The sequence below is a fragment of the Camelus ferus genome, chromosome 25 (genome assembly GCF_009834535.1).
Source record: "Camelus ferus isolate YT-003-E chromosome 25, BCGSAC_Cfer_1.0, whole genome shotgun sequence".
Taxonomy (NCBI): Eukaryota; Metazoa; Chordata; class Mammalia; order Artiodactyla; family Camelidae; genus Camelus; species Camelus ferus.
The window spans coordinates 663,761-687,023 of NC_045720.1; the positions used below are offsets into that span (position 1 = coordinate 663,761).

Sequence of the window (23,263 nt, forward strand, 5' to 3'; positions counted from 1 at the left end):
TATATAATGTCTATAAGAAACACATTTTATACTCAAAGACACAAATAGGTAGAAAGTTAAAAACCTGGAAGAAGATACACCATACCAACAGTAACTGAGAGAGCTATTGGGACTGTATTAATATTAAACAATATAAACTTTCAGACAAACATTGATACTAGAGTAAAAGAAGGACATTTTATAATGAAAAAAGGATCAATTCACCAAGAAGACATACCAGCTATAAAGATACATTTGCCCAACAAAGCCCCAAAATACATGAAGCAAAACTGGACAGAATTGAAGGGAGAAACGGAAAATTTACCATGACAGTTGGAGATGTCAATACCCCACTTTCAGTAATGGATAGCACAACTAGACAGAAGATCAGCAAGGAAAGAGAAGACCTGAACAACACAATAAGCCAACTAGACCTAACAGACATCAATGGAACAGTCCACCCAACAACAGAAGAGTGCATATGTAATATTCTTCAGGATACATCATATGTTAGGCTATAAAACAAGTCTCAATAAATTGAAGAGTAGTAAAATCATACAAAGTATGTTTTCTGACTACAACAGAATGAAATTAGAAGTCAGTAACAGCAGATATAGAGAACAAACTTATGGTTACCATTAGGGAGGAGGAAGGGAGGGGATCAATTGGGAGTTAGAGATTTGTAGATACTAACTGACATATATAGAATAGATAACAAGTTCATGTTGTATAGCATAGGGAACTATATTTGATATAGTAACTATAAAGAATATGAAAAAGAAATGAAAACAAAAATACGTATGTTCATGTATGACCGAAGCATTATGCTGTACAGCAGAAATTGACACATTGTTAACTGACTATACTTCAATAAAAAATATATATATACCAAAAAAATATATATATACAACAAAAAAGAAGTCAATAACAGCAGAGTTGGGAAATTCACAAATATGTGAGTATTAAATAACATACTCCTAAACAATTAGTCAAAGAAGAAATCACAGAGAAAATTTAAACATATTTTGAGGTGAATGAAAACAAAAACACAACATACTGAAACTTACCACCATCAAAAGATGTGATAAGAGGGAAATTTGGGGCTTTAAATGACTGTATGTTTTGAAAAAGTAAGATCTTAAATCAATAACCTAACATAGGATTAGAGCAGAAACAACTGAAAAACAGTAAAGTTCAACTAATCCGAAAGTTGGTTATTTAAAAAGATTAACAAAAATGACACACATTTAGCTTGACTCATTAAGATAAAAAGAGAAGACTCAAATTACTAAAATTAAAAATGAAAAAGGTGATATTACTACCAATCTTACTGAAATAAAAATGATTATAAGGGAACACTATAAATAATTTATGCCCCCAAATTAGATAACCTATATGAAATGGCTAAATTCCTAGAAAGACACAAATTGTCGAAACTGACTCAAAAAGAAGTAGAAAATCTAAGTAGACCTATAACAAGTAAACAAACTGAATCAGTAATTTAAAAATACCCAAAAACTTCCCACAAAGAAAAACCCAGGGTGAGATGGCTTCACTGGTGAATTCTACCAAAATTAAAGAAGAATTAACATGAATCCTTCACAAATGCTTCCAAAAAGTATAAGATAAGGGAATAATTCCCAACACATTATTTGAGATCACTATTACCCTGATACCAAATCTAGACAAAACATTGTAAGAAAAATCTACAGGCCAATAGTCTATATGAATATAGATACAAAAATCCTCAACAATCATTAACAGACTCAACCCAATGCTTACAAAATGACAGTGGGATCTATCCTAGGAATGTAAAGATAAATCAATCAATATAAACAATTAATGTAAAAATCAATCAACATGACATGTAATATTAATACAGGGAAAAGGACCACATGATCATTGCAACAGACACAGAAAAAGCATTTGACAAAATCCAACACATTTTCATGACAAAAACCACAACAAATGAGGAATACAGGGGAATTTCCTTAACCTGATAAAGGACATTGGCGAAAACATCACAGCTAATTTCACATTCAATGGTGAAAGGGGGAGGGTGTAGCTCACTGGTAGAGTGCATGCCTAGAGTGCACAAGGTCCTGAGTTCAATCCCTAGTGGCTCCATCAAGAGATAAATAAAATCTAGTTACCTCCCCCCCAAAATTAAAAAAAAAAAAATCAGTGGTGAACAACTAGATTTTCCATTAAGATCAGGAGAAAGGCCAGGATGTTGGCTCTTGCCACCTCTATTCAGTATTATATAGGAGGGTCGACCCAGGGCAGTTAGGCAGGAACATGAAATAAAAGGCATCTAAATTTGAAATAAATAAATAAAACTATCTCTAGTTGCAGGTAACATGAATACGTACACAGTTGACCCATGAACAGCACAGCTTTTAACTACACAGATTCACTTACACTGGGATTTTTTCACTATATACGCACTGCAGCACCACACTGCCTGCAGTTAGCTGAGTGTGGGAATGTGGAACTGCAGATACGGAGGGCCGACTGTAGCATTACATGTCAATTCCAACTACGCAGAGGGTTGGCCCCCCAACCCCTGCGTTGTTCAAGGGTCAACTGTGAAATCCTAAAAAACATATACAAACTATTAGAGGTAATAAATGACTTCATCAAGTTTGATTGAAGATCAATATACAGAAATCTGTTGTGTTTCTGTACCCTAGCAATAAACAATCAGAAAGTGAAATTAAGAAGCTAGTTTATGATAGCATCAAAAAGTTAAACACTTAGGAATAAATTTAATAAGTAAGTGCAACATTTGTACACTGAAAATTACAAACCGTTACTGAAAGAGATTAAAGACCTAAATAAACGTAAAGACATCCTGTGTGAGAGGTTAATACCTCCCATATTGAGTAGTGTGATGAAATCTTGCACCCTCCCCTCCGACTTGCCTGGGACGTGACTCATCTCTTTGTCCGGGGACCCCACCTGTTAGTCACTTAGCAGCCATGTGGGTGGGATATCAGATCTGCTGTGGAGGCATCACAGTGCTTGTGTTCAAGTGGCCCTTTACTCAGTAACAGCCACGCAGTGCGAGAGTCATGACGCTTACAATTCAGAGACACCAAAGAGAAGCTGTAAAATGCTTCCCTTAAGTGAAAAGGTGAAAGTCCTCAATTTGATGAGGAAAGAAAAAAATCATACGCTGAGGTTAAGATCTACAGTAAGAACCAATCTTCTATTCATAAAATTGTGAAGGAAAGAGAAATTTGTGACAGTTTTGCTGTCACACCCTGAACTGCAAAAGTTCTGGCCAGTGTGTGATAAGTACTTAGTTAAGATGGAAAAGGCATTAAATTTGTGGGTAGAAGGCACGAACAGACAGTGGAATTCTGCACTGTCCAGGGTTTCAGGCATCCACTGGTTGTCCTGGAACAGAGGCCCCACAGATAAGGGGTAGAATGTTCTGTATGAATCCATCCATATGTAAGTCCAGATCAGGCAAGTCTAGAGAGGCAGAACATAGATTGATGGTGAGGGGGCAGGAAGGGGAGGGGGCAGTGGCACAGGGTTTCTTTTTGGGGCAATTAAAAATGTTCTGAAGAACAAGGCAGGAGTTGGCTGTGCAGGCTTTGGAGACCAAAGTAAGGAGCTTTGATTTCATCCTGGAGGCGATGCGCACCCCCTGAAGAGAGACAAGGTGGACCCCAGGTCCAGGATTGGGTGAGGGCACCAGGGGAGGAGATGCAGGCAGCGTGGGAGGTGCTCAGGTTGGGAAGTGATTACTTAGAGGTGACCATGGCATGTCCAGGTGGTGAAGGTGACAGGACGTGTCCTCAGAAGAGGGGCTGGGATGGGGATAGGACCTCAGTGTGGGCATGAAGGCAGCTAGAGTCTGCAGGAGCAGCTCACAGGTAAGGACACCCAGAGCACCCCAGTGCCTTTGACCTTGAAGGCTCAGGTGGAATGGGGTGACTTGCAGAGTGTTTGAGACAGGCACAGAGGAAACCAGGACCCCCTGCAAATTGCAGGAGGGCCTGGTCATGGGGAGGCTGCTGGGTGTCTTGAGGTAGGTAGAGGCAGCCTGCCTGGCTCAGGACCTCCCCAGGCCTCCACCCTCAACCTCCTGAGCCCTCACCCTGTGTCACAAGCCTTCAGAGCTTCTTTCTGGACTGCAGGAGGGCTCCCTCTGAGTCTCTCCTTCTTTCATTCAGCAAATACATGGGAATATTCTACTGTGTCCCTGGCTCTGTGCTGGAAAAGAGGCGGGAAGTAAGACAAAGTCCCTGCCCGCAGAGCTCCTATTCTGGGGTGTGGGAGGCAAGCAACAAAGGAATGAGTGCTTACTACTCAGTACTGATTCTCAGCAACAGGTACACACACACTTCTAAATACATCCCGCTGACGACTGCCTAAGAGTCCGCAGGGGAGTCCCTCTTGCTGAACTAGATAGGACTGTCAGAAAACTCCAAATAACAATGCCTTAAACAAAGGAGAAATCTGTTTCTCTTTCTCGTAGATGAAGCCCAGTTTGGCAACCCGGGGTTGCCGTGTGGCTCTGGATGGTCAGGGAACCCCCCTGGCCTCCCTCCATCCTTAACATGGACCGTAGCTCAGACGCACTTCACATTCCCATGGGCAGGAGAGAGAAGGGGGCTCGGAGGGTCATTCTCCGTCCGAAGTCTCTACAAAGAATTCACCGCAGAAGCTTCTGCCACAGCCACACGACCACACCTAGCTGCAAGGAATCTGGGAGTGTCTTTATTTGGGGTAACCTGTGCTCATGTCAAAATAGGGGTCTGGGAAAGAAAAGGATAAAAAAAGAAGGGGAAGGTATAGCTCAGTAGTAGAGCACGTGCTTAGTATGCACGAAGTCCTGGGTTCAATCCCCAGTACCTCCATCAAAAAAATAGAAAAAAGAAAAAAAAATCAGGGTTCTTTGACTAAGAAGGGACATGGGGGCCAGAAGCAGACACCCCCCAGGGTAAAGCCTTAGGACCTTATTCTTGTTCCTTGTACATCTGATCTACATCTTCCCAGCCCGGCCCTTTCCTCCTTTTAAATGTGTTGCACAAGTGACATCAATGAAAATCCGAGCAGAAATCCTGCTTCTCGGACAAAGCAGTTTCAGAACTCCCAGAGCTCCCCTTCCCGTCTGCTGTAGAGACAGAATTCTACGCAGGCGAGTACAGGACAACTGATGATTCTGTAGCTTTTGTCCCCTCTTGTATGTTTCATGACAGCATCTATCTTTGTGGTTTGTGTTTTAAGTGACTGGCTAGGTTCAGTTAAAAATGGCTGATTGAGGCCGAAGCCTGGCTCAAATGCCTGGAGGGGATTTTGTATTAAACACCAGTCCACAAAGAGACAACAGGAGACCCCAGCAGAGCAGAGGTCTCTACGTGTCTTGGAAGACAGGAGCCCACAGAGGGGTGGTGCCTGACTTATCAGGGGAGAATCCAGAGAGAAGCCAGCCTGGGAGGAGCTTCTGGAGGTGCTGGGGGTGGGGGCTGCAAGTCTTTCCTCAGCCTCAGGAGCTGGAAAGTTTGTTCAACAGAGGAAGTGACTACAGGCTCCACCAGACCTTGAGGACAGCAGGTCAGACAGGCTGCTGGTCACAGCGGGGTCTCCTGCTCCACCCCCTCCCCGGCAGTGCTGGACACAGTGCACATGCCCCTTCAACAGAGGCCAGCAGTGACTTCTCTGAGGCCCCAGAGGAAACCTGCCCAGGTGCTGGCCCTCCCCGCTGTGTGCAGCCAGGGAGCACACAGAAGATGAACCTCTCTACAGATGCAGGCCTGGGCAGGGGTCTAGGGGCTGAAGTTTCCTTCTGGGGCTTTCCCAGTCCACCCTCTTCCAAGACATGGTCCTAAAGGGGCACTGGTCCTGAGCTGATGCTCTAGGCAGTGCCTCTCTGCCTCCCTCTCGCACTGAGGCCTCTGCTCTCGCTGCCCTGGGGAACACCTTGGTCCTCTCGTGAGCAGAGGCCTCTTGGCCTGATATGGCCCTGCCATCACCAAAAGGCTGCACTTTTGCTTGTCTTCCCTCCAGAATGGATGCTGGACACCCCAGTTCCCTTCAGAGGTTTTGGTACAATCAGTGGCTTCTCCATGTACCAGCCTGTCAGTGCCCTCCCAGTGGGGGCTTGAGTGGTCCCTGTCCTGGGGCCTGTTTGCTCTGGGTGGTGCTGGATGGATTCTGCTGCCCCACCTCTGCCTCACCTCTCTTGGGCACCTGACCTGGGCTGGTTCATCTCTCAGGAAGCTGGGCTGGTGTTCCTCCCGGCTCCATCCCAAGCCCCCATCGAGGTTCTGGCCATCACTGGGCCACCACTCTCCATACCCAGGGCCTCCTCTGCAGGGACCTAGCTCCAGACCCTTTGCCCTGTTAACTCCAGCGCTGGACGGTGCTTTGCGATCTCCAGATGCCTCAGCTCCCGTCAGGCCCCCCGAGCCCCGCCTGATCTATCTCCTCAGGCACAGCTCTGGACCACGGTGTGCAGAGATCGCCAAGGTTGGAGTGTGCACTTGGGGCTGGGCCAGGTCTGCACGTGCCAATTCCATATCCCAAGTGTCCATCCAAGGCTCTCCACCCAAGGCAGATGCAGCTGGGGCCTCACTCCTGCTGCCCAGTAAGCGGACCAGGAAGGTGAGCAGGTGCCAAGCACTGCAGGCAGAGCTTCCTGGGGCCCCACGTGAACAGCACACAGCAGGCCAGGAGCCCAGAGGGCAGCTGAAACAAAATGCCTGTTTATTTCCCAGAAGGAGAGAATAGGGGCGCCTGGGGAGTTTCCCCTATTGTCATCACTTCCAGAAGAGCACGTTCCAGAAGAGCAGCCAGCAGGGATAGAGGCCCAGAGCCAGCAGTGGAAAGAGCAGGGCGCCATAGGTGTGGTGGTCCAGCACGCCCTGGGCCAGCGCTGCCAAGAAGAGCTGCCAGCCCTCGGCCAGGGAAAGCGGTGCCTCCTGCAGCTCCCGCCATAGGAACAGGCTACCCAGGAGTGTAGCTGCTGGGCTCGTCAGCACCAGCAGGGTGGCGTGGAGTGGCCTGGGTGGAGAAGCAGGGTGGAGTCTGTGGTAACGGGTGCAGGCCCTGGGGTGGGGCACATCTCAGTGGGCTTTGTGGTGGGGGCTGACAGCACGTACCGGGGCCCAGAGGGCTTGACGAGTGCAGCAGCGGGTACCATGGTGGCAGCCAGCAGAAAGCCCAGAGAGAAGTTGGTGAGGGTGGTACAGGCCAGTTGTAGTGCCAGGTAGATCAGGGCCACCAGCTTCAGAGCCATCCAGCCCCTGTCTGGGGCCTGTGGGTTCGCCACCCTGCAAGGCATGGGCTCAGAGGCAGCTGCCTGCGTGTCCAGGGTGCACCCTGCCCCCGCCCACCCAGACCGGCTCCTCACCGGTGGGTGTTGTGTGGAAGGGCCAGGCCTGCTGCACAGATGGCCAGCAGTGTCAGCACCACGGCCTCGGCCTCAGTCACAGGGAAGTGTTGGGTGGCCACATGTTGACCCAGCACTGGCAGGACATAGAGGGCCAGGCCCACGGCCTGGGAGATCAGCAAGGGCGCCACGAGGGAGGCCAGCCCCACACCCTGCGGGGCACACAGGCACTTGGAGATGGGCTCTGGGGATCCTCACCACCCCCATCAGTTGAGACTGAGCGGCAGCAATAACTACCACCTGGGACCCTAGAAGCCCACCCCAACAGCAGAAGCGGGGGAACCGTCACCTGTGTTAGGGGGAGGGGAGGACTGGATCCAGAGATCCCCCCAGCCTCCTCAGGACCCACTCCAGCCTCATGCAGCTGCATCCACAGTTCCAGAGCGTGGCCTAGTCAAGGACCCTGACAAGAGGTGTGATGGGCTCTGCCCAGTGGGGGACCCAGGCTCACTCCCACTCCCCCACCCCGAGGATGGGGAGCTCTCCTCAGCCTAGAGTGGAGAAGACCGGAGGCTGGCCACAAATGGACAGCGGGAGGCAGAGGATATCTTGAGACCAAGGACCAGGAGCAAAAAGCCGGCAGCCGGCATGTAGAGGCCAATGGAGACGAAGCGGGAGAGCGCGGGGAGCAGGTAGAAGAAGAAGGACTGATGCAGGCGCTCCAGGAGGTGGTTGAGCTTGCGGAACATGCCCTCCAGAGCCCTGCCGGGTGTGGGGCAGTCACGGCTGGCCAGAACCACCCCCTACACACACTGCTGGCATCCACTACCCCGCCCCAAGCCTGCAAGGGAGACCAGAAGCCACTTACTTGCCCACTGCCACCAGGTCATACTTATACTGGCGGAAGCTGTTGATACCACGGAGGGTTAGAGCCTCCACGCGATAGCGCAGGAAGAGGCCGTGGGGGCCATGGGGGCGGCCGGAGGCCTGCTGCAGAACCATGAGCAGCAATGTCTGCACACTCTGCAATGGGCCGTCTATTGACGCCCAGTCCTGGGGCTGCAGCTTAGAGGGTTCAGAAACAGGGTCAGATAAATCCTACACACAGGCCCCAAGCTCCCCAGGCAGGCAGCCCTACCTTGCCTTGCAGTGTACACAGCAGCCCTCCTTTCTGGCAGAAGGTCTGGAAGAGGTTAAGCAGGTCCAGGTTGGGCAGCTGTCCGTTGAGCCCCTCCACGGCCACATCAAGGCTAGTGACCACATCACTGTTCAGCTCCAGGGCCACAGCTGCCTGAATGGCCCCAGCTCGGCCCTGCAGAGGGGATGACTGCATACCTGTAGAAGCAGGTGAATAAGCTGCCAATAAGAGGGTGAGACCACCGGCCCTGAGAGGAGCCAGGACAGGGCAAGAGCACCCACCGGTGACATTGACATCATGGTAGGCTTCAAGCCAAGCCTCAGTGCCCAGAAGGTCGTGTTCTGTCACCAGGAAGATGATGTCTTTGGCCCAGTAGATCTGCCCTGGAGGCCGGAAACAGGGTCAGCAGGGCCTGGGGCAGTGGCTAAACCCTCCCTCACCAGCAGGAGCCCCTGAGCCTCACCCCGGAAGTGGGCAGCAAGTGCCAGCAGCAGTCCCACAGCCTGGCTGTTGGTAGAGTCAGAGCCACAGGGTACAGTGAGCACCAGGGACTCAGTGCTGGCAGCGCGCGGTGCCCGCAGGATGCCGTACACATTGATGCCTGATACCATCTGCATGCAGTATTGGGGAAGCGTCAGCACGATCTCACTCTAGATGTCTGAAGCCTGTCCCCTTTTAGCCCTGGAATGCCCACCAGTGATTTCTCTGGTCCCAGGACATTCCCCGCCCCCAGAGCCTCCTGGCCTCTAGCCCCCCTCAAGGTGTTGTTTGCTCCCAGGCACACCCCTTCCCCATAATACATAGCGCTCGTGGGTCTCATCTGGAAAAGGCAGTTTCCGGGAGAAACTCTGCGTGTAGACCTCCAGTCCCACTGACCGCATTGTCCGCTCCAGCCAAGCCACTGGCAGAGCCCTAGAGACACAAAGAGAGCTTCTGAGCAGAGCTCTCTGGGTTTGACTGGCATTGGTTCCCCCATGCCCGTGGCTCTGCTGCTCACCCCGACTTCCTGCGGTGGACAGCGAAGTCCCGGGCAAAGACCCGGGCACGGTCTCCGCCCGCAAACTGCTCCTCCACCATGGTGGAGCCCATAGCATTCTCCGACATGTAAGTGCGCTGGGTCAGCGGCGGGAAAGCCAGCGCCAGGAACCAGGCGATGCCGGCCAAGTAGCTCAGCACGCTGTGGGGAGAGGGGACGGAGGGGGCGCCCGGAGCGTCAGCGGGCCCTGGGACCCCGGCCCGTGGCCTCTACCTCTGCAATGGAGGGTCAAGGGGACACGTCTGAGGGACCTGGACCCAGAGTCCCGACACCCGGGACGCCGGACCGGAGAGCTGAGCCCCAGGCCTGATGCCTCGAGTGATGCCAGCGGGCGGAAGGGGTCGCGGGCAGCTCGAGCCCGGGTCCTGAGGCCCCCGCCCCCTGGGCCCTGCCCTCACCAGAGCGGCGCGTTGAGGCGCAGCACAAGGCGGGCGAGTGCGCGCCGGCGCACCGGGTCGGACAGGAGGCCCATGGCAGAGTGGAGCGACTCAGGGACCGCGCTCCCGCTGCCAGCTACGGCCGCCGGCCGAGAGCGCCGCTCGAGTCAGGCTCAGGGCTCTGCGCCCGCCCGCACTTCCGGTCCCGGCGGCCCCTGCGCCGCAGCGCGCGCGGCCCCCCTCGTCGCCGCGCATGCCCAGAGCAGAGCGGGCGTCATGGGCGTTGGGAGCGGCCCCAAGGTACCCCTCACGCAGCGTACCGCGCCGGAGGGCAGTGAAGACGACCTGCTGCTGTTCGGCCCCTTCGGCGCCAAAGAGAAAGCTCCGGCTCAAAGAGAATCAGAGAAAGGTCATGAGTAGGGCAGGTGGGAGGAAAACCGGAGGCGGCGACCAGAGCCTAGACGCCCGATATCCGAAGGCGCTGTTACTGGCAATGACAGGTCTGAGTGCCTCGGTAGGAAGTAACGGCGCTTCCGTGGACTGACAGGCCAAGGCGTTGGCTGCCCCATTTCTGTGGATGTCGGTCACCAAAAACAGCAGTGGGTGCCTGAGTGGAAATAACAGCATGTCCCCAGAACCGAGGTCATTGGGGTCAAATGACCACAGGGAGGAAGGTGTATATGATACTACTGGCCAAAAGGGGTTTCAGAGGAGCTGGGGTGTGTGGAGTATAAAGTGGGGGAGCACTCTTGTCCCAGCCAGGAGGCGCTTGGGATATTAGGGGAGAAGCAGCTCCTGGGTTCAGGCTGCAAGGGCTGGTGGTCAGAGCTCAGGCAGGTCCAAGGGCAGGAGGTGGAAGAAGGGGGTCTGCTGAAGAGGACAGTGCAGTGGTGGGTAGGGGGTCATGTCTGTGTCTGAGGAAGGATGAAAGCTGAGAAGACTCCAGGCGAGATCATGTGTCTCTTGTACTTTTGGAGCCCAGGGTAAGTAGCAGCAGAGGCCCAAGGAGTTCCTAGGGGGGAAAGGGACCGTTCTGTCCAAGCCATAATCCAAAGGATGTAAGATGTGGCCCCCTCAACGTCTCCATGGTGGGTACCTATAGCCAGCTGAGTTCTCCCTCAGCTCTTGTGCTCTGGGCCCTGGATGTGCTGGGGTGAGAATGACAGATTCCACAGTATAAGGGCTTGGCTCATTATACCAGGCCATGTCTCACTGGTCAGCTGCTGTGACCCCTTCCTGGCACAAGCTGCTCCTCACCCAGGGACATCCTGCCTTCTTCAGGGTTTCGGTCATGAGGCTATAAGGAGTATGTATAGTTCATGTGGGGTGGGGAGGGTGGGAGGAGCATCCTTAGACACCCCTGGAGCCAGCACCAGGTCAGGCTCTTGAGGGTATGGAAGCGCTGTGGGGAGATCAACAAACAGTGGACTGTATGTGGGTTTTATTCTGGGCATGGGTGGCCATGGGCTCAGTCCCCCAGTAAGATGGAGGCCTCTTTTACGTGCTGCCGGACCACACGGTCCAGTAGGGTGTGTACATCGCGGGCAGCTCGGGCAGCTGCTTCCAGCACTTGCTCTAGGTGGTCCTCATGCAGCCTGGCATCCATCTCAAGCAGTGCAATCTGGCCCGAGGCTGGCAGCAGGGCCAGGGCCAGCTGGGGACCACCAGCTGCTTCCTCCACATGGCTGAGGTCTGCCAGAGCTGTTCCATCCACAAAGCCAGCTGAGCAGGCACATACAAAGTCCCGCATGGGTATCCCAGCGTCCAGCACTGCCAGAGTGGCTGCATTCACACAAGCTGCATAGGTCCCACCATCTGCCTGCAGCACCTGCAGGGACCCCACCCAGTGGCATCAGTCCATTAGGCTGCTGACCTCTGACCCCCATCCCCCCTCACACCCTCCATCTCTGCCCTCCCCGGGTTGAGGGCTGCTGCCTGCTTACCTGCACATAGATATCAATCTGGGAGCGTGGATGCAGCTGTGTAAGGATGGCTGCCTCGAAGGTCTGACGCAGCTGCAGGCCCATCTCGCAGGACTTACGGTCTCCATGTGGCCGCCGCTTGCGCTCACCTGTGCTGAAGGTCGCAGAACTGTACTGACAGTTCACCAGGGCCCTGTCGGGCAGAGCTCGTGCCCGGGAGCCCCGAATCTGCGGAGAGGAAGGACACGTGAGCCAGGCCCACTCCTCCCGGCTCACACTACCCAGTCCTCTGGCTCATGCCCTTAACCTCAGCCTCCCTCCCTCCCTCTCCCTCAGCATCCCAACAGTCAACTACTTTACCTCCAAAACACAGCCTGAGGGAGGGCCACTGGGCCAGTCTCTAAGCCACAATCATGTCTGGATCTCATCTCTCTCTTAACAGGCCTCCCTGTTCCCATCCTTGACTCATCCTCTCCCAACCTATTCTCCACTTGCACCAGAGTCTGTTTGCAAATATCAAGTCCGAGTCTGTCTCCACTACACACTCACGTGTGTCACTTACCTTCCAAAGGCTTCCCACCAGAGTGAGATAAAAACCCTAAATCTTTTTCCTGTTCTACAAAGCCCTGAGTTCTTGCCTCCCTAGAAACCTCTCAGTCTCGTTTAGTATTATTCCGCATCTCCCCCACCAGCAGCCTTTCTGCTCTGCAAACGTGTCATGCTTATTTCCACCCCTCTGGCCTTCCACCAAAGTGGCAATAAACCATGAGGTTTTATTTAAAGTCCCTGTCCTCACGGAGTTTATGTTCCAGTGGGGAGACAAACGATGAGTTATAAGTTAAACTGATGTCTGAGGAGGGGGGTGCAGAAAGCCAGTAAAATGTGTGGCTGTAGGGGATGGGACTTGACAGGTGGGTATGGTGGTCTGGGGAGGTGTCCCCAGGGGGTGACGTCGGCGTAGAGCTGAAGTGAGGCAGAAGGTAGGGGCACGCCTGGCGCTTTGAAGGATAGCAAAGAGGAGGGGAGGGCGCAGGGGGCAGTGGCAGACGAGAAAGGCAGGGACCACCGGGCATCATCACACTGTTAGGACTTTGGCGGCGGCCCTACACGGAGGCGAGCGGGCAGGCCTCACTTCCCGAGCCTCTGCTCAGCCTGACGGCCCCGCGCACCCCGCAGTTGCCGCCGCCGAGTTCCTGCGCCCGCCCGGGGAGGTCGCTCGGCTCGCGCGCGCCCACTCGCCTCGTGAGGCCCGTAGACCACCGCTAACGCCTTGGTGTTGCCTTGCTCGATGTAAGCCGAGCCGTCGGCCTGAGCGAATACACCCATCCGCGCCTGGATCTTGCGCAGCTCCCCGGCGCGCCGCCCGTCCACCCGATAGCCCTGGTCCGACAGGAGCTCCAGCCCCGCCATGCCGCCGGGCCACCAGCCCGCTTCCGCTTTCCCGAGAACTACAGTTTCCGGTGGCCCTGATCCCCAACTTCCGACCTCCCCGTGACCTACGTCTTCCGGAGGTCCCGCTCCCACTTCTGGTCTCGGAGAACCACGGTTCTCCCAGGGCTCCACGCGGCCCGACTTCCGGCGGCGGGAAATTACGGTTGTCCGCGGCGCCACTTCCGCTACTTCCGGCCCGGGGAGCTTCGGTGGTGCTGACTGGGGAGGGAAAGCTACGGCCGTCTTGGGTAGGTGCCCCGCGGCTGCTTGGGGCGGAGACCCGCTGGGGTACAGCCCCCAGGTCGCTTCCCCCCGGTTGGTCGTGGGGGCGGTTCCCACGACTCTCAGGGCCCTCCCGTCCCACGTCGCCCTGGCCGCGGCCGGCGCGCGTCTGCGCCCGCACCCAGGGCCCCCGCGGCAGCCGGCGCGCCTTTGCTTCTCCTTCATGCCGGCAGCCTCCTTCGAGATGCTGGGATACGCCAGGCCCGGTCAGAGCAGCGACTGCTGGAATGGAAGCATCGTTTTGTCTCTGAGGGCGTCTGAGTTCCGAGGACATGAACGCATTCGTTTTCCCAAGCTGAGGCACACTTTCTGTTCTCTTGCTTTTCACCGTTTAGTTTCAACATTTGCCCACTTAAAAAACGGACACGTTGTTTATATTGTACATACACATGGTCTTTTTTTTTTTTTAACATTTTTTATTGATTTATAATCATTTTACAATGTTGTAGTCAAATTCCAGTGTTCAGCACAATTTTTCAGTTATTCATGGACATATACACACTCGTCACACTTTTTTCTCTGTGAGTTATCATAACATTTTGTGTATATTTCCCTGTGCTATATACAGTGTAGTCTATTCTACAATTTTGAAATCCCAATCTATCCCTTCCCACCCTCCACCCCCCTGGTAACCACAAGTCTGTATTCTCTGTCTGTAAGTCTATTTCTGTCCTTTATTTACGCTTTGTTTTTCTTTGTTTGTTTGTTTTTGTTTTTGTTTTTTAGATTCCACATATGAGCGATCTCATATGGTATTTTTCTTTCTCTTTCTGGCTTACTTCACTTAGAATGACATTCTCCAGGAGCATCCATGTTGCTGCAAATGGCATTATGTTGTCGGTTTTTATGGCTGAGTAGTATTCCATTGTATAAATATACCACATCTTCTTTATCCAGTCACCTGTTGATGGACATTTAGGCTGTTTCCCACATGGTCATTTTTTTTTTTTTTACAGCAGTTTTAATTTTCGATGTTGGCCTCGTTCTTCTATCCGCACGCACCCCCACCTGCCTTAGCTTAAGAAATGGTTCTTCCATGTTTTTCTCCATACTCCCAAAATTACATCCAAGGCACACAGATACATGCAGTTGTACATGTACAGCCATATAGTGGCTTTTGGGACTCTGGTTATTTTTAAAAATGGGATTATTTCATACACACTTTTCTGTTTTTTACTCAAAAAATGTCTTTTGAAACCTGTTCGGTTAATCCTGTGGAACTCTAATTAACTTTTTGCTTGATACCCGGGCTGGATGTACCTGGATGTATCCGGCTACTGCTCCATTGAGGACAGTGGGTGTGTGTTCAGGGGCTCAGGGCTTGGAATCCCAGGGTAGGGACTTTGTGGGTGAAGGCTGTAAGTGTGAGAGTTCCTTTTTCCCTCTCACACCAAGAATAAGTGTTGCAGTTTTTTACATAATCATTGCCAGCCGGCAGAGTGTTACTGGCATCTTGCATTTCTGGGCATGGTGTATTCCAGCATCTTATGTCAGTCAAATCCACTGGAATTGCTGATGGGTCTACAGGAGGGAGAAATGAGGGGCTTTCCTCTCCAGGTGCCTCCTGTTTCCAGGTACCTCTGTTTCCTGGTGGTCAAGGTCACCAGCAGGGAGCTTATCCCAGCACCCCCCGCACCCCCTCCCCAGCTGCATTATTCGTTCCCTCTGCAGTGCTTAGGAAGCCAGGTCCCATGTTTCAGGTTTGAATGGACAGGGATGCAACACTCACCAAGAGGAGGCAACATTCACAGGGGCCTAGGAATGGGCACAGGCCAGTGTCCCAGGACGGCCTACATGTGCCATCTTTCAGGTCCTTTCATGCTGTTCCTTTACATCCAGTTCCCACATTGCAATAAAGTGGGTCCCCTTTTTCCATTTAAGAGTGAAAATACTGTCACCCTTTTCAGAAAGGGATTGCATAGCATTGTGTGTCAGTTTCTCTCTTGATGCATAGCCTTAGTGCCTTCAAATAACAAAAAAGGAATATTATGTCTCACATTTCTGGGGGTTGCCTGGTTTCAGCTAGGCAGTTTGCACTTAGGACTTTCCTGCTTGTGGTCACTGCAGATGGTGACTGGCGTTGTCTTAAAGGCTTCCTCCCTCAGCATCTTTGGTGGTTGGTGCTGACTCTTGGCCAGGACCACATTTGGGGCTGTGACAGCACACCTGCAAGTGACCTCTACCCAGCCGGGCTTCCTTGAAGCATGGCACCAAGGTGACCTCCCAAGATAAGGTGAGTGTGCATGGTGTTTTAAGATCTAGCCTCAGAAGTCATGTAGTGTCACTCCTGCCAGCTTCTATGGGTCAGGGCAGTCACAAAGGTCTGCTAGGCTCAAGGGGAGTGGACATGGTCCAGTCCTTCAATAGGAGCGGTTCAAGGTCAGCCATAAGGAGAACAGATGGGACGGACATGCTGCAGTGGGTTAGGGCCTAAGTCTCCCAGGCATAGCGTCCCCTCCCAGGTGGTAGGCTCCTAGAATACTGGGCAGGAGGGCTGGCGAGCCAGCCACCACGCTGCTGCTACCCAGTCCAAGGCCATCATGGCCACCCTCAATCCCCTCACCCTCAGCTCTTCAGCTGGACTGAGCAGGTTACTGGTTGAGTCACCCAGGCCTTCTTCACTCAGCAGTTTGAAATTCTACTGTTCCTACTCTTACTAGGTCAAGACTGCTGTAGTCCCTGGACACAGGTGGATGCCCCACCAGTGCCCAGCCCTGATGCATAGTTGGTCCTAGAAGCGCAGGATAATAGGATAATGCTGGTCCTGGGCCTAAGGAGCACCCCCCGCCATGTGACTGGGTGGTGGCTGTTCCTTCCAGATCAGTGGAAACCTTACCGTGTCCGCTGTGAGCATCTCTGGTTTAGGGTATGGACCATTCAGGAGGGAGAACCCCTTGGTTCTCTGGCCCTTGTGTTCTAGCCATAGGGCCCACACATGAGTGGATTCAGGCTTTGGGGGCCCAAAGCTTGTAGAAATTTGGGAGCTGTGTTGAGAATTCCCAAGACCATCCCTGGATTCAGTGATATACTAGGACTCACAGAATTCAGCACATGTAATTAATGCTCATAACCAAGATTCAAGGGGGAGGATATTAATCAAAATCAGCAAAGGGAAGACTTGGGGCAAAATCAGAGGAAAGCAGGCGCCAACTTCGAGTCCTCTCCCTGAGAAGTCGCTCAAGACACACTCCGCCCCCAACAACAAGTTGCAACAACGTGTGTGAAGTGCCGGCCACCAGGGCAGCTCACCGGAGACTCGGTGCCCAGGCTTTAATCGGGGCTGGTCGTGCAGGCACCCTCTACTCACGATGTACCCAGACTCCTAGAAGCAGAGCAGGAGTTCAGCATAAACCATGTTTGTCTGTACAAAGAGTTTCGATTCAATGAGCCTCTCTTAATGCGGGATGGGAGGAGCCCTCCTGCAACCTGGGTTCCCAGACACTAGCAGCTCTGCAAACATCTGAAGGAGAGAAGTTGCAGGGCCCTCTTTAGGAAACAAGGTAAAATCATATTCCCAAAATTAAGTTAACAGAGTGAGAAAAGAATCCTAACATGCAACACAGATGTTTAAAGTTGACAAGTATCACAGAGATCACAAAACACAGGAAACCAATGCAATGTCATGAATTAACTTCCTGAACATTTCTCTAACATGTTTCCCCTATGCTTTTTGGATGCAAAATCTGATGGCCTCTTAAGATGACGACACTTTTATGATGTCATCTATATAAAGAGGGAAGATAATTTAGCTTCTCCTCTAACTTTCAATCAAACTTTTATTATTTATAGCTTTGAAAGTTGTTTTCAGGTCACAGTTTCTTTTTCATTTTTATTCAGGTCACAATTTCTTTAGCTAATATCGTGTACATTTTTAGAGTTGTTAAATTTGAGAAAACCTCTATCAAATTTCTTTTACATGTGAGTCCTAAGATTTCAGGGCCTTTGGGGGCTTCTTGTCTGTGACTAATCTTAGATGTTTTTTGAATTGACGACACTCATTAGCCAATTCCATCCACCCAATGTGTGGTGACAATCAGTGTGGGGGTGGGGGTTGTTCCTGGAAGCCATTTCTACACCAGAATGCCAGCAATAGCTTAACCACACCAGGAAGTGCCTGTTCCCACAGAACCTGAACTAAATATACTCCCAACTCGGCTTCCCTGAGTGGGTCTCAGGACGCCCTCTCCCATTCCACATGGGAGGGGAGGAAATGCCTGAAAGCGGGTTGCAGTGGGAAGTGATAGCCTTAATTGACTGTGATTAAATGATTTACTTTTGCAAATCGTACGAAATGTGCAACCCGGGGAACACTTTGCTGGGGCCCTGGACTGGAAGGGTCCTGAGCTAAGCCTCAGGGCTTCACAGTGAATATGTCCCTGGACCCTGTGGCCCCTAGAGCAGCACAGATGCATCTCAGCAGTGTCCTATCCTGAGAGGAGCGAGCTGCCAGTTGGCAGAGTAGCAGGGCCTTCAACAGACTGTCACCATTCCATTAGGCTGATGGGAACTTGCTCAGTGAGTCCCAGGGTCACGAGCTCATTGCCGCAGGCCATCGGCTCTAAGATGCGTCCTTGGTGTGCAGCCCTGTCCAATGGGAGATCAGGCATTCAGTGAGTCTGAGATTCAGGTGCCGGCAGAGGAACTGCAAGCAGGGAGGGCAAAGCCATGTCCAGAATAGGGGTCAGTTCAGGGAAGAAAAATAACTGTCCCTGGCAGGTGGGCGGGGGTCCGGGGTTGGGTCTCTGCTGCTGCAGGTTGGGTATTTGCAGTGGCAATGGGAGGACCCCTGCAGACCACCACCTGCCACTGCAGCCACTCTTTTCATGGGTCTTCGCATGAGCAAAGCTTTGATGTCTTTGCCTAAAAAGGCCGAAACTTGGGCCCCTTCAAAGGCAGTTACTACTGCCTACCCCTCCCGTGCAGCTGTCACACTCTCCTGTTTCTTTGCACGTCTCTGTTGAAAACAACATTTTAGATGCTTTATTACAGCAACTCTGGATCGTGATTAGCCTGTCCTTCTTGGGCTTCTTGATCTTGCTGTTTTGTTACTTTATTAGTCCAGTGGCTTGTCGGGGCCCGTTTGGTGAGGTCCGTTCCTCCACAGTGTGCAGCTTCTGCTGTCACTACTCGGTCCCCCCTCCCTCCTAGTGCTTACATTTAAGCCTGGATTCCTCGAAGTGGCATTGGAGTCAACATAGCTTAGGGTTTAGCCACCAACTAAGCCAGTGAGGTGCCATCCTTTGCTGATGAATTAGTGTGCAGTGGGGGGACACTTCCAAGTCTGTCCCATGTCCAGCCAGTGTAGTAGGCTGGAGTATGCCCCAAAAGGTGTCCAGGTCCTGATTCCTAATGGCTGTGGATGTTACCTCATACAGCAAAAGGAACTTTGCAGAAATGATTAAGCTGAGGATCTTGAGAAGGAGAGAGTGTGCTGGAGTATCCAGGTGGGTCCTAACTGTAATCATGAGTATCCTTTTAAGGTCGAAGCAGAGGGATGCTTGGTTACAAAAGAAGGGAAGGAGAGGTGACCTTGGAGGCATGCAGCCTCAAGCCAAGGAATGCTGGACGCTGGACGCGGCAAGGAACGAATTCTCCCCTGGAACCTCCAGAAGGAACTATTCTGGCTAACACCTTAGTTTTAGCCCATGAGACTCTGTGGATTTCTGGCCTTTGGAACTGGAAGAGAATAAATGTCTGCTGTTTTAAGCCTTCACGTTTGTGGTCATGTATTTGATCTTTTCCATAATTTTTCACCACTGAGGTCTCCACTGTCATCTGTGACACCACACTCAGTGTCCAGAGAGAGGCAGCCTGCTCAGCCACGCACCCTGGGCAGGGTTTCACCCTGGGCAGGGTCTGGGGGAGCTGGAGGCAGGTGGGAGCCTACTCCTCCCAGAGTGATGCCCCTGACCCACGGGTGGGTGCCAGGGGGTGGGAGGGAGGCTTTGTCTTCTGAGCTCATCCTTCCCAGGCCCCCTCTGTCCTGTGGCTGGAGCCAGGGTAAAGGGTGCCCAGTGCTCTTCTGCTACCTCTTGGAGCAGAACTGTCACAATGCAGAACTCAGGGTAGGAGGGAGCAGGTTCCCGCTCTTCTTACCAAGACTTATTAGACCTCATGAGTCCATGGTACATGCTCTTTGGCCAGTCCCCAGAGTGAGAGGGTCATTTCCGGAAGTCCTGCTGCTGCCTGGCGTTTCAAGGCCAAGGCTGGCAGAGGAACACTGCCACTTCCACTATTTTTCTGGTCAAAATAAGGCACAAGGTCAGTTCAGGGTCCACAGACTGAGACCTGGACCCACCTGTTGGGGGTGGGCAACAACTGTTGGCAGCCATCTGTGCCCCAGGGGAGGCCACTGCCAGATTCCTCCAGCGAGGAGAAAGGAGCTGCTTCTGCCTGGAAGGGGGCTCATGGGAGTTTGGGAACCCAAGATACAAGTGGATCTGTCCGCAGTTCCCACCCCAGGTCCCAGGGCCGGCTCCACCCTGGGACAGTGCACTTGCCATCTCCTTTGTATCCCAGCTTCTTTCATGATCCTCTCCGGCATTCCCTTCAACACAGGAGGCTGTGCCAGTTTTCTACTGCTGTGTAGTAGGTTGCCACAAACATAGTAGCTTAATGCTACATCTGCTTATTAACTCAGAGCCCTACAGGTCATGAGTGTGGGTGTGGCATGGGGACGAGGGACTTGAACGACTGTCGATGTGACCTCCTTTCAGCTGAAGAGCTTTCTTTGGTATTTTTTGTAAGGTGGGTCTGCTGGCAACAGGCGCTCTCACTGTTTACCCTGGATTGTCTTTATTTCACCTTGATTTCCAGAAGATCATTTTCCAGGCTGTTGGAATCTTGAGTTTTTAAATGACTTGAGTCTGTCATTCCATTTTCTCCAGGCCTCCCTTGTTTCTGATGAGATTTTAGGTGTTAATTTTATGAGATTCTCTTATATGTGATGGGTTATTTTCATCTTGTGACTCAGGTTTTCTCATCGTCTTTCAATATTTTGGCTATGATGTGTCTGGTCCTAGGGCTCCTCATGTGCCCTGCCTCACGGCCCTCCAGCAATGGAGAATCTTCCTTGAGTGGATCTCTTTTGAGCTTTGCAACCCCTCCTCCAGGAAGAGGCCTGTCCTTCTGTGGGATCACCGGATTCAGCCAGGCTTGCCCAGGATGGTCTCTCTTGCACGTCAGCTGTGCTATGTAACATAACACAACCACGGGTGTACAAGCCATTCTATTCACAGTCCTGCAATTACGCAGGGCAGGGATACCGGGGCGAGATAGAACTCTGCCTGCCACAGTCGCCCTCTGCCCTCCCGGGAGCGTCTGAGTTGGAAGCTAGCTGCCCTAAGCCTGTCATTGTTTGGGGTAAGATCTCTAGCTCTGTCACGAATGCTCTACTCCTAATCCTTAGAATGAGAATTATTTCCTGCAGACAGGAACTGTTAAAATTTTCATTATTTCCATTAAATTAAGTGCGGTTGCTCCCCAGTCCCCTGGAACACTGCTTTCAGAGGGGTCCTCTGACATGCACACAGCACTGGTGAGAACGCCCCACCAGAGGTCACCGTGCCACACGGAAGCAGTCGGGGAAGGGACATGCAAACCCCAGGAGAACCTGCTGGTTACCAAGTGGAAACTGCAGTGAACTGACCCGCAGAAAGGAAACAATAACGTGAAGTAAATAATCATAAGGGAAGAAATGACACAGATTACAGCAACTGCACAGAGCTATCCCTTTGGAAGACAGACTGCATGAAACAAGGAAGCCCTTTACATGTTCTAAAGTATAAACCTAGCTGTAGCCCTTGAGGTGGCTCCCCTATCCCCAGGAATCTGCTGTCCTCAGATGCCTCCTGAGGTCTCCCTGCTGCCTGCCCTATCCTGTTCCCTGAGGTTGGGGCCCTGAATGTGGTGCCTTGTCCAGGGCGCCTGTCCCCCATGTGACAATGACACTCCCTGCCGCCCCCACAGCAGGGCCACTTTTGGCTCCAGGCTCACCGCAACGTGCTGGCTGGCTTACCACACGCCCCCAGGCTCTGACCCACCTCGGTCTCTGCGGTCCAGCTCCTGCGGCTGCTGGGCCAGAAGCACCCCTCCTGCAGGGCAGCCCAGACATGCCCTCTCCTGACCCCTTCAGATGATGTGCTGTGCCTCGTCACCCAGCCCCATAACCTGGCAGGAGTAGGTGGGGTCGCTGCGGCGGGTGGCCAGTGGGTGGGTGGGGATGCCGCCTCTCCCTGCAAGTGCGCTGTGCTCAGCTAGGGTGAAGAAGCTTCTGTCCTTTAAGAGTGGCTTCCTGGAGGGACTCCGGGCCTGGGGCAGGTCTGGGATCCCCTTGTCCTTCAGCCCTCAGGGGGCCAGGGATCAGAGGTGAGGCACTCACGCTCTAGGCTAGGCTCTGCTGGGCCCTGGCTCTGAAGCCCCGGAATGTGGCTGAGGCGCGGGGGTAGAGGCAGCCGCTGACCTCACAATGGCGGGGTCTGCTGTCCCTGGCCAGCCCGCCGGCTGTCGGCAGCTGCCGCCCCCCACTGCCGGTCATGTCCCTCCTCAGCAGCTATGAGGGCCTGCGGCAGGAGATCCAGCGGCTGGCTCAGGAGAACGAAGAGCTGCGGAGGCTGGTGCAGCTCATCCAGGAGAACCAGGAATTGAAGCTGGTGCTCAGGAACCGGGGCAGCAGCCTGGGCTTCTGCAGCTCTGGGCTCCTGGCTGAGATGGCCACTAGCCCCCGGTTGCCCCGGCGCAGGACCATCAAGTTCAAGGATGCTGAAAGAGGTGAGCGTGCCAGGCCCACCAGGGCTCCTCTCAGAGGCCCACAAGCTCCACTCATCCAGCCAAGACCGTGAAGAGCAGGGGAAAGCCCCTGCTGTCCTGGCCCGTGTCCTGTCCAGTGCTGACAGGTGTATGGAGCAAGGGGGAGAGGCGGGGTGGGGGGTCCCTGAAGGGGTGCAGCAGGGAGAAGGGGATATCGCTGAGAACGTGGCAGAGCCCTGAGGCTGCCCTTCAACCCCCCAGGGCACAGGGGGTGCCGCCTGTCAGTGGGGAGCCCTGTTGCAGCCTGGGGGGGCAGCACCCTCTCCTCCTAGGACCAAGCAGGCTTCAAGGGCCAGCAAGGGTCAAGGAAGCAAGGAAGCAAGGAAGCCTGGGGTGGGATGGGGGCCAGGGCATAGATGGTGCCGTGCCCCTGCCTGTCTGGCCATCTGTCGGCGCCATCCATTAGGTGAAGCAGTCTTCTTCACCTGCTGTTCCTCTGCTTGGGAAGCCCCCTACTCTCCACCGTTCCTTTTCCAGAACCCCTCACAGCTCGCGCCCACCTCAGGCCTGGGCAGGCACACGGGCAGCTTTCTGACCACAGGGAAACAGGCTGGGGAGAGGCAGCCAACCGCCGCTAAGTCGCGGGACTGACCGCGGCCCCTGGCCACCCGGGAGGGTGGTGTGGAGGAGCCCCTGCTCACGGCTCCCACGCGCAGGCCGGGAGTGCGGGGGGGGGTTCTCCAGGGCGCGCGCCAACCGCCCCCCTTGTCCCCGCCTTGCCCGGCCCATCAATTCCGCCCTCCCCGGTCGCCCCCGCCCTATCCCCCACAGCCGCCTGACGCTGGGGAGCAGTCCGAGCTCGTCTGGGCCGCCTGCTCCTCCCGCCCCGGGACACCTGAGGAGGGTCCCCAGAGCGCCCACTCTCAGCGAGCTCCAGGCCAGCGCAGGGCCGGGCGGCCCGCGGAGCCAAGGCGTGGGGCGGGGCGCGCCGCTGGGAGCGAG

The 23,263-nt window shown here is 53.3% G+C and overlaps 2 protein-coding genes and 2 long non-coding RNA genes across 7 annotated transcripts; 1 reads left to right on the forward strand and 3 right to left on the reverse strand.

Moving 5' to 3' along the window:
* Positions 1-4,593: 4,593 nt before the first annotated feature.
* On the reverse strand, positions 4,594-11,152 carry GPAA1 (glycosylphosphatidylinositol anchor attachment 1). 4 transcript variants are annotated; one of them, XM_032467838.1, is made up of 12 exons: positions 9,900-11,152; positions 9,463-9,642; positions 9,266-9,377; positions 8,929-9,076; positions 8,747-8,848; positions 8,466-8,662; positions 8,196-8,392; positions 7,936-8,113; positions 7,677-7,772; positions 7,349-7,539; positions 7,098-7,268; positions 4,594-6,684 (listed from the first exon to the last, which is right to left on the reverse strand). In XM_032467838.1, the coding sequence occupies exons 1-12, from the start codon at positions 9,971-9,973 to the stop codon at positions 6,417-6,419; spliced, it is 1,914 nt and encodes a 637-aa protein (XP_032323729.1). In that variant the 5' UTR covers positions 9,974-11,152; the 3' UTR covers positions 4,594-6,416. The 4 variants fall into 4 exon arrangements, with proteins under 4 accessions (XP_032323729.1, XP_032323732.1, XP_006191131.2 ...); XM_032467841.1 differs by having other exon boundaries at positions 4,616-6,684; positions 7,936-8,089; XM_006191069.3 differs by lacking the exon at positions 4,594-6,684 and adding an exon at positions 6,686-6,999 and having other exon boundaries at positions 7,936-8,089.
* A 145-nt stretch (positions 11,153-11,297) lies between these two features.
* EXOSC4 (exosome component 4) lies at positions 11,298-13,271 on the reverse strand. Its single transcript, XM_032467849.1, has 3 exons — positions 13,040-13,271; positions 11,822-12,028; positions 11,298-11,706 (listed from the first exon to the last, which is right to left on the reverse strand). The coding sequence occupies exons 1-3, from the start codon at positions 13,208-13,210 to the stop codon at positions 11,347-11,349; spliced, it is 738 nt and encodes a 245-aa protein (XP_032323740.1). The 5' UTR covers positions 13,211-13,271; the 3' UTR covers positions 11,298-11,346.
* Positions 13,272-13,343: 72 nt separating this feature from the next.
* On the forward strand, positions 13,344-19,226 carry LOC116659808. Its single transcript, XR_004315171.1, has 3 exons — positions 13,344-13,479; positions 15,581-15,746; positions 18,994-19,226. It is a non-coding gene; the product is annotated as an uncharacterized LOC116659808 (long non-coding RNA).
* LOC116659809 lies at positions 17,272-22,984 on the reverse strand. Its single transcript, XR_004315172.1, has 2 exons — positions 21,556-22,984; positions 17,272-20,703 (listed from the first exon to the last, which is right to left on the reverse strand). It is a non-coding gene; the product is annotated as an uncharacterized LOC116659809 (long non-coding RNA).
* Positions 22,985-23,263: the final 279 nt, after the last annotated feature.

What these genes read in the sequence shown, in the direction of transcription:
- EXOSC4 (XM_032467849.1), bottom strand. Translation starts at nt 13,210, where the DNA reads ATGGCGGGGCTGGAGCTCCTGTCGGACCAGGGCTATCGGGTGGACGGG. An exon ending in TGGTCTACGGGCCTCACGAG is followed by an intron (nt 12,029 to 13,039) that starts GCGAGTGGGCGC and finishes TCCTCTCCGCAG; the next exon opens with ATTCGGGGCTCCCGGGCACG. An exon ending in AGATTGATATCTATGTGCAG is followed by an intron (nt 11,707 to 11,821) that starts GTAAGCAGGCAG and finishes GGGTCCCTGCAG; the next exon opens with GTGCTGCAGGCAGATGGTGG.
- GPAA1 (XM_032467838.1), bottom strand. Translation starts at nt 9,973, where the DNA reads ATGGGCCTCCTGTCCGACCCGGTGCGCCGGCGCGCACTCGCCCGCCTT. An exon ending in GACCTGGTGGCAGTGGGCAA is followed by an intron (nt 8,114 to 8,195) that starts GTAAGTGGCTTC and finishes GGTTCTGGCCAG; the next exon opens with CCGTGACTGCCCCACACCCG. An exon ending in CTCCCCTCCCCCTAACACAG is followed by an intron (nt 7,540 to 7,676) that starts GTGACGGTTCCC and finishes TGTGCCCCGCAG; the next exon opens with GGTGTGGGGCTGGCCTCCCT.